Genomic DNA, 12,500 nt, shown 5'->3' on the forward strand with positions numbered 1-12,500 from the left:
GAGGTACAGACCCCACACTATTAGAGGACTCAGAGGGGGTCCAGACCCCATACTATTAGAGGACTCAGAGGAGGTACAGACCCCACACTATTAGAGGACTCAGAGGGGGTACAGACCCCATACTATTAGAGGACTCAGAGGAGGTACAGACCCCACACCATTAGAGGACTCAGAGGGGGTACAGACCCCATACTATTAGAGGACTCAGTGGAGGTACAGACCCCACACTATTAGAGGACTCAGAGGGGGTACAGACCCCATACTATTAGAGGACTCAGAGGGGGTACAGACCCCATACTATTAGAGGACTCAGAGGGGGTACAGACCCCATACTATTAGAGGACTCAGAGGGGGTACAGACCCCATACTATTAGAGGACTCAGAGGAGGTACAGACCCCATACTATTAGAGGACTCTGAGGGAGTACAGACCCCATACTATTAGAGGACTCAAAGGGGGTACAGACCCCATACTATTAGAGGACTCAGAGGAGGTACAGACCCCATACTATTAGAGGACTCAGAGGAGGTACAGACCCCATACTATTAGAGGACTCAGAGGGGGTACAGACCCCACACTATTAGAGGACTCAGAGGGGGTACAGACCCCATACTATTAGAGGACTCAGAGGAGGTACAGACCCCACACTATTAGAGGACTCAGAGGAGGTACAGACCCCACACTATTAGAGGACTCAGAGGGGGTACAGACCCCATACTATTAGAGGACTCAGAGGGGGTACAGACCCCACACTATTAGAGGACTCAGTGGAGGTACAGACACCACACTATTAGAGGACTCAGAGGGGGTACAGACCCCATACTATTAGAGGACTCAGAGGGGGTACAGACCCCATACTATTAGAGGACTCAGAGGAGGTACAGACCCCATACTATTAGAGGACTCAGAGGGGGTACAGACCCCATACTATTAGAGGACTCAGAGGAGGTACAGACCCCATACTATTAGAGGACTCAGAGGGGTACAGACCCCATACTATTAGAGGACTCAGAGGGGGTACAGACCCCATACTATTAGAGGACTCAGAGGAGGTACAGACCCCATACTATTAGAGGACTCAGAGGGGGTACAGACCCCATACTATTAGAGGACTCAGAGGAGGTACAGACCCCACACTATTAGAGGACTCAGAGGAGGTACAGACCCCACACTATTAGAGGACTCAGAGGGGGTACAGACCCATACTATTAGAGGACTGAGAAGAGGTACAGACCCCATACTATTAGAGGACTCAGAGGGGGTACAGACCCCATACTATTAGAGGACTCAGAGGAGGTACAGACCCCACACTATTAGAGGACTCAGAGGAGGTACAGACCCCACACTATTAGAGGACTCAGAGGGGGTACAGACCCCATACAATTAGAGGACTCAGAGGGGGTACAGACCCCATACTATTAGAGGACTCAGAGGGGTACAGACCCCATACTATTAGAGGACTCAGAGGGGTACAGACCCCATACTATTAGAGGACTCAGAGGGGTACAGTACAGACCGCATAATATTAGAGGACTCAGAGGGGGTCCAGACCCCATACTATTAGAGGACTCAGAGGAGGTACAGACCCCACACTATTAGAGGACTCAGAGGGGGTACAGACCCCACACTATTAGAGGACTCAGAGGGGGTACAGACCCCATACTATTAGAGGACTCAGAGGAGGTACAGACCCCACACTATTAGAGGACTCAGAGGGGGTACAGACCCCATACTATTAGAGGACTCAGAGGAGGTACAGACCCCATACTATTAGAGGACTCAGAGGAGGTACAGACCCCACACTATTAGAGGACTCAGAGGGGGTCCAGACCCCATACTATTAGAGGACTCAGAGGAGGTACAGACCCCACACTATTAGAGGACTCAGAGGGGGTACAGACCCCACACTATTAGAGGACTCAGAGGGGGTACAGACCCCATACTATTAGAGGACTCAGAGGAGGTACAGACCCCACACTATTAGAGGACTCAGAGGAGGTACAGACCCCATACTATTAGAGGACTCAGAGGGGGTACAGACCCCATACTATTAGAGGACTCAGAGGGGGTACAGACCCCATACTATTAGAGGACTCAGAGGGGGTACAGACCCCATACTATTAGAGGACTCAGAAGGGGTACAGACCCCATACTATTAGAGGACTCAGAGGAGGTACAGACCCCACACTATTAGAGGACTCAGAGGGGCTACAGACCCCATACTATTAGAGGACTCAGAGGGGGTAGAGACCCCATACTATTAGAGGACTCAGAGTGGGTACAGACCCCATACTATTAGAGGACTCAGAGGAGGTACAGACCCCATACTATTAGAGGACTCAGAGGGGGTACAGACCCCATACTATTAGAGGACTCAGAGGGGGTACAGACCCCATACTATTAGAGGACTCAGTGGGGGTACAGACCCCATACTATTAGAGGACTCAGAGGGGCTACAGACCCCATACTATTAGAGGACTCAGAGGGGGTAGAGACCCCATACTATTAGAGGACTCAGAGTGGGTACAGACCCCATACTATTAGAGGACTCAGAGGAGGTACAGACCCCATACTATTAGAGGACTCAGAGGGGGTACAGACCCCATACTATTAGAGGACTCAGAGGGGTACAGACCCCATACTATTAGAGGACTCAGAGGGGGTACAGACCCCATACTATTAGAGGACTCAGAGGGGTACAGACCCCATACTATTAGAGGACTCAGAGGGGTACAGACCCCATACTATTAGAGGACTCAGAGGGGTACAGACCCCATACTATTAGAGGACTCAGAGGGGGTACAGACCCCATACTATTAGAGGACTCAGAGGGGGTACAGACCCCATACTATTAGAGGACTCAGAGGGGGTACAGACCCCATACTATTAGAGGACTCAGAGGAGGTACAGACCCCATACTATTAGAGGACTCAGAGGAGGTACAGACCCCACACTATTAGAGGACTCAGAGGAGGTACAGACCCCACACTATTAGAGGACTCAGAGGAGGTACAGACCCCACACTATTAGAGGACTCAGAGGGGGTACAGACCCCATACTATTAGAGGACTCAGAGGAGGTACAGACCCCACACTATTAGAGGACTCAGAGGGGGTACAGACCCCATACTATTAGAGGACTCAGAGGAGGTACAGACCCCACACTATTAGAGGACTCAGAGGGGGTACAGACCCCACACTATTAGAGGACTCAGGGGGGTACAGACCCCATACTATTAGAGGACTCAGAGGGGGTACAGACCCCATACTATTAGAGGACTCAGAGGGGGTACAGACCCCATACTATTAGAGGACTCAGAGGGGGTACAGACCCCATACTATTAGAGGACTCAGAGGAGGTACAGACCCCATAACTATTAGAGGACTCAGAGGGGGTACAGACCCCACACTATTAGAGGACTCAGAGGGGTACAGACCCCATACTATTAGAGGACTCAGAGGGGGTACAGACCCCATACTATTAGAGGACTCAGAGGGGGTACAGACCCCATACTATTAGAGGACTCAGAGGAGGTACAGACCCCATACTATTAGAGGACTCAGAGGGGGTACAGACCCCACACTATTAGAGGACTCAGAGGGGGTACAGACCCCATACTATTAGAGGACTCAGAGGGGGTACAGACCCCATACTATTAGAGGACTCAGAGGAGGTACAGACCCCATACTATTAGAGGACTCAGAGGGGGTACAGACCCCACACTATTAGAGGACTCAGAGGGGGTACAGACCCCATACTATTAGAGGACTCAGAGGAGGTACAGACCCCACACTATTAGAGGACTCAGAGGGGGTACAGACCCCATACTATTAGAGGACTCAGAGGGGGTACAGACCCCATACTATTAGAGGACTCAGAGGAGGTACAGACCCCATACTATTAGAGGACTCAGAGGGGGTACAGACCCCATACTATTAGAGGACTCAGAGGAGGTACAGACCCCATAACTATTAGAGGACTCAGAGGCGGTACAGACCCCATACTATTAGAGGACTCCGAGGGGGTACAGACCCCATACTATTAGAGGACTCAGAGGGGGTACAGACCCCATACTATTAGAGGACTCAGAGGGGGTACAGACCCCATACTATTAGAGGACTCAGAGGAGGTACAGACCCCATACTATTAGAGGACTCAGAGGGGGTACAGACCCCCGCACTATTAGAGGACTCAGAGGGGGTACAGACCCCATACTATTAGAGGACTCAGAGGAGGTACAGACCCCATACTATTAGAGGACTCAGAGGAGGTACAGACCCCATACTATTAGAGGACTCAGAGGGGGTACAGACCCAAAGTTGCTAGTTAGCATTAAATGTATCTTATAAAAAACAATCAATCATAATCATTCGTTAATTACACATGGTTGATGATATTACTAGATATTATCTAGCGTGTTCTGCATTGCATATAATCTGACTGAGCATACAAGCATAAAAGTATCAAAGTATCTGACTGAGCGGTGGTAGGCAGAAGCAGGCGCGTAAACATTCATTCAAACATCACTTTTGTGCATTTTACCAGCAGCTCTGTGCGTCAAGCATTGCGCTGTTTATGACATCAAGCCTATCAACACACATATTGCACTTTTACTTTCTTCTCCAACACTTTTGCCTTATTTAAACCAAATTGAACATGTGTTCATTCAGTATTGTTGTAATTGTCATTATTGTCATTATTACAAATAAATGGACAAAAATCGGCCGATTCATCGGCATCGGCCTTTTTGGTCCTCCAAAAATCGGTGTTGAAAAATCATAATCGGTCGACCTCTAGTACAGACCCCATACTATTAGAGGACTCAGAGGGGGGTACATTCTATATGGTAGTCTTTTTATCGTAACCATTAAGAAGCTTTAATACTGACTTACAGATGAACATTGACACTACACACACTAGGCCTACAGATGCTATCCCTGGAGACAACATTCAGAGAAAAAAATGTCTCTCAATTTGTGTGCATGCAGCCATGCGTTTGTGCGCGTGTGTTCTCCCACACCTGCAGCAGATTTGTAGGACTCTGGCCTGCTGCCCAGATCAATAAGAAGAGGCTGTAGAACAGGAGAGGTTGGCCAGGGGTCACTGACTACGATGTGCGTGTGCGTGTAGACACGTGTGTGTGTGCACAGACAGTGAAGCGTGACTCCAGCTTTAACCTCCGTCACTGACCCCTGACAGCCGAGCAGCTGCCTAACTTCACCGTTGCTAACAGTAACCATGACTGAGGGCTGTGATTGGTTGACACGGCAAATGGAGGGCTGTAATTGGCTCTTAGATGTAATGGAGACCTGTGATTGGCTGAGACGGTCAGCCGGGGTCTTCTTACCGTTAGGCATCCCATGAGGCTTTGTTCGAAAGGTCTCTGGAAGGCTCGGGGGTCTCCGCACCAGTCCAGCAGCTCTGTCGCTGCGGTGTGGAAGTTGGCCGGGTTCTGTAAGTGCTGTCGGAAAAACGAGAGACAAACTGGCTGTTAGAAATATCTCATTAAATATATCTGAAACCATATCATGATGTATTGTCATCATTATGTAGACAGGGGGCTATTTTAGGAGGAGAGATGGATGAAAAGAGGAGGGTCAGGAGAGATGGATAAAAAGAGGAGGGTCAGGAGAGATGGATGAAAAGAGGAGGGTCAGGAGAGATGGATAAAGAGAGGAGGGTCAGGAGAGATGGATAAAGAGAGGAGTGTCAGGAGAGATGGATAAAGAGAGAAGGGTCAGGAGAGATGGATAAAGAGAGGAGGGTCAGGAGAGATGGATGAAAAGAGGAGGGTCAGGAGAGATGGATAAAGAGAGGAGGGTCAGGAGAGATGGATAAAGAGAGGAGGGTCAGGAGAGATGGATAAAGAGAGGAGGGTCAGGAGAGATGGATAAAGAGAGGAGGGTCAGGAGAGATGGATAGAGAGAGGAGGGTCAAGAGAGATGGATAAAGAGAGGAGGGTCAGGAGAGATGGATGAAGAGAGGAGTGTCAGGAGAGATGGATAAAGAGAGGAGGGTCAGGAGAGATGGATAAAGAGAGGAGGGTCAGGAGAGATGGATAAAGAGAGGAGGGTCAGGAGAGATGCATAAAGAGAGGAGGGTCAGTAGAGATGGATAAAGAGAGGAGGGTCAGGAGAGATGGATAAAGAGAGGAGGGTCAGGAGAGATGGATGAAGAGAGGAGGGTCTTGGAGAGATGGATGAAGAGAGGAGGGTCAGGAGAGATGGATAAAGAGAGGAGGGTCAGGAGAGATGGATAAAGAGAGGAGGGTCAGGAGAGATGGATAAAGAGAGGAGGGTCAGGAGAGATGCATAAAGAGAGGAGGGTCAGTAGAGATGGATAAAGAGGAGGGTCAGTAGAGATGGATAAAGAGAGGAGGGTCAGGAGAGATGGATAAAGAGGAGGGTCAGGAGAGATGGATAAAGAGAGGAGGGTCAGGAGAGATGGATAAAGAGAGGAGGGTCAGGAGAGATGGATAAAGAGGAGGGTCAGGAGAGATGGATAAAGAGAGGAGGGTCAGGAGAGATGGATAAAGAGAGGAGGGTCAGGAGAGATGGATAAAGAGAGGAGGGTCAGGAGAGATGGATAAAGAGAGGAGGGTCAGGAGAGATGGATAGAGAGAGGAGGGTCAAGAGAGATGGATAAAGAGAGGAGGGTCAGGAGAGATGGATGAAGAGAGGAGTGTCAGGAGAGATGGATAAAGAGAGGAGGGTCAGGAGAGATGGATAAAGAGAGGAGGGTCAGGAGAGATGGATAAAGAGAGGAGGGTCAGGAGAGATGCATAAAGAGAGGAGGGTCAGTAGAGATGGATAAAGAGGAGGGTCAGGAGAGATGGATAAAGAGAGGAGGGTCAGGAGAGATGGATAAAGAGAGGAGGGTCAGGAGAGATGGATGAAGAGAGGAGGTCAGGAGAGATGGATAAAGAGAGGAGGGTCAGGAGAGATGGATAAAGAGAGGAGGGTCAGGAGAGATGGATAAAGAGAGGAGGGTCAGGAGAGATGCATAAAGAGAGGAGGGTCAGTAGAGATGGATAAAGAGGAGGGTCAGTAGAGATGGATAAAGAGAGGAGGGTCAGGAGAGATGGATAAAGAGGAGGGTCAGGAGAGATGGATAAAGAGAGGAGGGTCAGGAGAGATGGATAAAGAGAGGAGGGTCAGAGAGATGGATAAAGAGGAGGGTCAGGAGAGATGGATAAAGAGAGGAGGTCTGGGTATTGATAAAGAGAGGAGGGTCAGGAGAGATGGATAAAGAGAGGAGGGTCAGGAGATATGGATGAAGAGAGGAGGGTCAGGAGAGATGGGTAAAAGAGGAGGGTCAGGAGAGATGGATGAAGAGAGGAGGGTCAGGGGAGATGGATGAAGAGAGGAGGGTCAGGAGAGATGGGTAAAGAGAGGAGGGTCAGGAGAGATGGGTAAAGAGAGGAGGGTCAGGAGAGATGGATGAAGAGAGGAGGGTCAGGAGAGATGGATAAAGAGGAGGGTCAGGAGAGATGGGTGAAGAGAGGAGGGTCAGGAGAGATGGATAAAGAGAGGAGGGTCAGGAGAGATGGATAAAGAGAGGAGGGTCAGGAGAGATGGATAAAGAGAGGAGGGTCAGGAGAGATGGGAGAGATGGATAAAGAGAGGAGGGTCTGGGGATGGATAAAGAGAGGAGGGTCAGGAGAGATGGATAAAGAGAGGAGGGTCAGGAGAGATGGATGAAGAGAGGAGGGTCAGGAGAGATGGATAAAAGAGGAGGGTCAGTAGAGATGGATAAAGAGAGGAGGGTCAGGAGAGATGGATAAAGAGAGGAGGGTCAGGAGAGATGGATAAAGAGGAGGGTCAGGAGAGATGGATGAAGAGAGGAGGGTCAGGAAAGATGGGTGAAGAGAGGAGGGTCAGGAGAGATGGGTAAAGAGAGGAGGGTCAGGAGAGATGGGTAAAGAGAGGAGGGTCAGGAGAGATGGATGAAGAGAGGAGGGTCAGGAAAGATGGATAAAGAGGAGGGTCAGGAGAGATGGATAAAGAGAGGAGGGTCTGGGGAAATTGATAAAGAGAGGAGGGTCAGGAGAGATGGATAAAGAGAGGAGGGTCAGGAGATATGGATGAAGAGAGGAGGGTCAGGAGAGATGGATAAAGAGAGGAGGGTCAGTAGAGATGGATAAAGAGGAGGGTCAGGAGAGATGGGTGAAGAGAGGAGGGTCAGGAGAGATGGGTAAAGAGAGGAGGGTCAGGAGAGATTGATGAAGAGAGGAGGGTCAGGAAAGATGGGTGAAGAGAGGAGGGTCAGGAGAGATGGGTAAAGAGAGGAGGGTCAGGAGAGATGGATGAAGAGAGGAGGGTCAGGAAAGATGGATAAAGAGGAGGGTCAGGAGAGATGGATAAAGAGAGGAGGGATAAAGAGAGGAGGGGGAAATTGATAAAGAGAGGAGGGTCAGGAGAGATGGATAAAGAGAGGAGGGTCAGGAGAGATGGATGAAGAGAGGAGGGTCAGGAGAGATGGATAAAGAGAGGAGGGTCAGGAGAGATGGATAAAGAGGAGGGTCAGGAGAGATGGGTGAAGAGAGGAGGGTCAGGAGAGATGGATAAAGAGAGGAGGGTCAGGAGAGATGGATAAAGAGAGGAGGGTCAGGAGAGATGGATAAAGAGAGGAGGGTCAGGAGAGATGGATAAAGAGGAGGGTCAGGAGAGATGGATGAAGAGAGGAGGGTCAGGAGAGATGGATAAAGAGGAGGGTCAGGAGAGATGGATGAAGAGAGGAGGGTCAGGAGAGATGGGTAAAGAGAGGAGGGTCAGGAGAGATTGATGAAGAGAGGAGGGTCAGGAAAGATGGGTGAAGAGAGGAGGGTCAGGAGAGATGGGTAAAGAGAGGAGGGTCAGGAGAGATGGATGAAGAGAGGAGGGTCAGGAAAGATGGATAAAGAGGAGGGTCAGGAGAGATGGATAAAGAGAGGAGGGTCTGGGGAAATTGATAAAGAGAGGAGGGTCAGGAGAGATGGATAAAGAGAGGAGGGTCAGGAGATATGGATGAAGAGAGGAGGGTCAGGAGAGATGGATAAAGAGAGGAGGGTCAGTAGAGATGGATAAAGAGGAGGGTCAGGAGAGATGGGTGAAGAGAGGAGGGTCAGGAGAGATGGGTAAAGAGAGGAGGGTCAGGAGAGATTGATGAAGAGAGGAGGGTCAGGAAAGATGGGTGAAGAGAGGAGGGTCAGGAGAGATGGGTAAAGAGAGGAGGGTCAGGAGAGATGGATGAAGAGAGGAGGGTCAGGAAAGATGGATAAAGAGGAGGGTCAGGAGAGATGGATAAAGAGAGGAGGGTCTGGGGAAATTGATAAAGAGAGGAGGGTCAGAGAGATGGATAAAGAGGAGGGTCAGGAGATGGATGAAGAGAGGAGGGTCAGGAGAGATGGATAAAGAGAGGAGGGTCAGGAGAGATGGATAAAGAAGAGGGTCAGGAGAGATGGTAAAGAGAGGAGGGTCATGGATAAAGAGATCAGGATAAAGAGAGGAGGGTCAGGAGAGATGGATGAAGAGAGGAGGGTCAGGAAAGATGGGTGAAGAGAGGAGGGTCAGGAGAGATGGATAAAGAGAGGAGGGTCAGGAGAGATGGATAAAGAGAGGAGGGTCAGGAAAGATGGATGAAGAGTGGAGGGTCAGGATGGAGATGGATGGATGAAGAGAGGAGGGTCAGGAGAGATGGATAAAGAGAGGAGGGTCAGGAGAGATGGATGAAGAGAGGAGTGTCAGGAGAGATGGGTGAAGAGAGGGGGGTCAGGAAAGAAGGGTGAAGAGAGAAGGGTCCGGAAGAGATGGGTGAAGAGAGGAGGGTCAGGAGAGATGGGTGAAGAGAGGAGGGTCAGGAGAGATGGGTGAAGAGAGGAGGGTCAGGAGAGATGGATAAAGAGAGGAGGGTCAGGAGAGATGGATAAAGAGAGGAGGGTCAGGAGAGATGGATGAAGAGAGGAGGGTCAGGAGAGATGGATAAAGAGAGGAGGGTCAGGAGAGATGGATAAAGAGAGGAGGGTCAGGAGAGATGGGTGAAGAGAGGAGGGTCAGGAGAGATGGATAAAGAGAGGAGGGTCAGGAGAGATGCATAAAGAGGAGGGTCAGGAGAGATGGGTGAAGAGAGGAGGGTCAGGAGAGATGGATAAAGAGGAGTGTCAGGAGAGATGGATGAAGAGAGGAGTGTCAGGAGAGATGGGTGAAGAGAGGGGGGTCAGGAAAGAAGGGTGAAGAGAGAAGGGTCCGGAAGAGATGGGTGAAGAGAGGAGGGTCAGGAGAGATGGGTGAAGAGAGGAGGGTCAGGAGAGATGGGTGAAGAGAGGAGGGTCAGGAGAGATGGATAAAGAGAGGAGGGTCAGGAGAGATGGATAAAGAGAGGAGGGTCAGGAGAGATGGATGAAGAGAGGAGGGTCAGGAGAAATGGATAAAGAGAGGAGGGTCAGGAGAGATGGATAAAGAGAGGAGGGTCAGGAGAGATGGGTGAAGAGAGGAGGGTCAGGAGAGATGGATAAAGAGAGGAGGGTCAGGAGAGATGGATAAAGAGGAGGGTCAGGAGAGATGGGTGAAGAGAGGAGGGTCAGGAGAGATGGGTGAAGAGAGGAGGGTCAGGAGAGATGGATAAAGACAGGGGGGTCAGGAGAGATGGATAAAGAGAGGAGGGTCAGGAGAGATGGATAAAGAGAGGAGGGTCAGTAGAGATGGATAAAGATGAGGGTTAGGAGAGATGGATAAAGAGAGGAGGGTCAGGAGAGATGGATAAAGAGAGGAGGGTCAGTAGAGATGGATAAAGAAGAGGGTCAGGAGAGATGGGTGAAGAGAGGAGGGTCAGGAGAGATGGGTAAAGAGAGGAGGGTCAGGAGAGATGGATGAAGAGAGGAGGGTCAGGAAAGATGGGTGAAGAGAGGAGGGTCAGGAGAGATGGGTAAAGAGAGGAGGGTCAGGAGAGATGGATGAAGAGAGGAGGGTCAGGAAAGATGGGTGAAGAGTGGAGGGTCAGGAGAGATGGGTGAAGAGAGGAGGGTCAGGAGAGATGGATAAAGAGGAGGGTCAGGAGAGATGGGTGAAGAGAGGAGGGTCAGGAGAGATGGGTGAAGAGAGGAGGGTCAGTAGAGATGGATAAAGAGGAGGGTCAGGAGAGATGGATAAAGAGAGGAGGGTCAGGAGAGATGGATAAAGAGAGGAAGGTCAGGAGAGATGGATAAAGAGAGGAAGGTCAGGAGAGATGGATAAAGAGAGGAGGGTCAGGAGAGATGGATAAAGAGAGGAGGGTCAGTAGAGATGGATAAAGAGGAGGGTCAGGAGAGATGGATAAAGAGAGGGGGGTCAGGAGAGATGGGTGAAGAGAGGAGGGTCAGGAGAGATGGATAAAGAGAGGAGGGTCAGTAGAGATGGATAAAGATGAGGGTTAGGAGAGATGGATAAAGAGAGGAGGGTCAGGAGAGATGGATAAAGAGGAGGGTCAGGAGAGATGGATGAAGAGAGGAGGGTCAGGAGAGATGGATGAAGAGAGGAGGGTCAGGAGAGATGGGTGAAGAGAGGAGGGTCAGGAGAGATGGGTGAAGAGAGGAGGGTCAGGAGAGATGGATAAAGAGAGGAGGGTCAGGAGAGATGGATGAAGAGAGGAGGGTCAGGAGAGATGGATAAAGAGAGGAGGGTCAGTAGAGATGGATAAAGAGGAGGGTCAGGAGAGATGGATAAAGAGAGGAGGGTCAGGAGAGATGGATAAAGAGGAGGGTCAGGAGAGATGGATGAAGAGAGGAGGGTCAGGGGAGATGGGTGAAGAGAGGAGGGTCAGGAGAGATGGGTGAAGAGAGGAGGGTCAGGAGAGATGGATAAAGAGAGGAGGGTCAGGAGAGATGGATAAAGAGAGGAGGGTCAGGAGAGATGGATAAAGAGAGGAGGGTCAGGAGAGATGGATAAAGAGGAGGGTCAGGAGAGATGGATAAAGAGAGGAGGGTCAGGAGAGATGGATAAAGAGGAGGGTCAGGAGAGATGGGTGAAGAGAGGAGGGTCAGGAGAGATGGGTGAAGAGAGGAGGGTCAGGAGAGATGGGTGAAGAGAGGAGGGTCAGGAGAGATGGATAAAGAGGAGGGTCAGGAGAGATGGATAAAGAGGAGGGTCAGGAGAGATGGGTGAAGAGAGGAGGGTCAGGAGAGATGGGTGAAGAGAGGAGGGTCAGGAGAGATGGGTGAAGAGAGGCGGGTCAGGAGAGATGGATGAAGAGAGGAGGGTCAGGAGAGATGGGTACAGAGAGGAGGGTCAGGAGAGATGGATAAAGAGGAGGGTCAGGAGAGATGGGTAAAGAGAGGAGGGTCAGGAGAGATGGATAAAGAGAGGAGGGTCAGTAGAGATGGATAAAGAGGAGGGTCAGGAGAGATGGATAAAGAGAGGAGGGTCAGGAGAGATGGATAAAGAGGAGGGTCAGGAGAGATGGGTGAAGAGAGGAGGGTCAGGGGAGATGGGTGAAGAGAGGAGGGTCAGGAGAGATGGATAAAGAGGAGGGTCAGGAGAGATGGATAA

The 12,500-nt window shown here is 50.4% G+C and overlaps 1 protein-coding gene across 9 annotated transcripts in view; it reads right to left on the reverse strand.

Annotated features, from left to right (window-relative positions):
• The window catches only part of LOC118375470 (zinc finger MIZ domain-containing protein 1-like), a 316,755-nt gene that overhangs the window by 55,748 nt on the left and 248,507 nt on the right, over positions 1–12,500 (reverse strand). For all 9 annotated transcript variants that reach the window (XM_052498707.1, XM_052498708.1, XM_052498704.1 and 6 more), the window contains one exon: positions 5,348–5,461. In XM_052498707.1, the coding sequence (XP_052354667.1) occupies positions 5,348–5,461 (114 nt within the window). The remainder of the gene's footprint in view (positions 1–5,347; positions 5,462–12,500) is intronic.

This window comes from Oncorhynchus keta, chromosome 36, assembly GCF_023373465.1.
Source record: "Oncorhynchus keta strain PuntledgeMale-10-30-2019 chromosome 36, Oket_V2, whole genome shotgun sequence".
Classification (NCBI taxonomy): domain Eukaryota; kingdom Metazoa; phylum Chordata; class Actinopteri; order Salmoniformes; family Salmonidae; genus Oncorhynchus; species Oncorhynchus keta.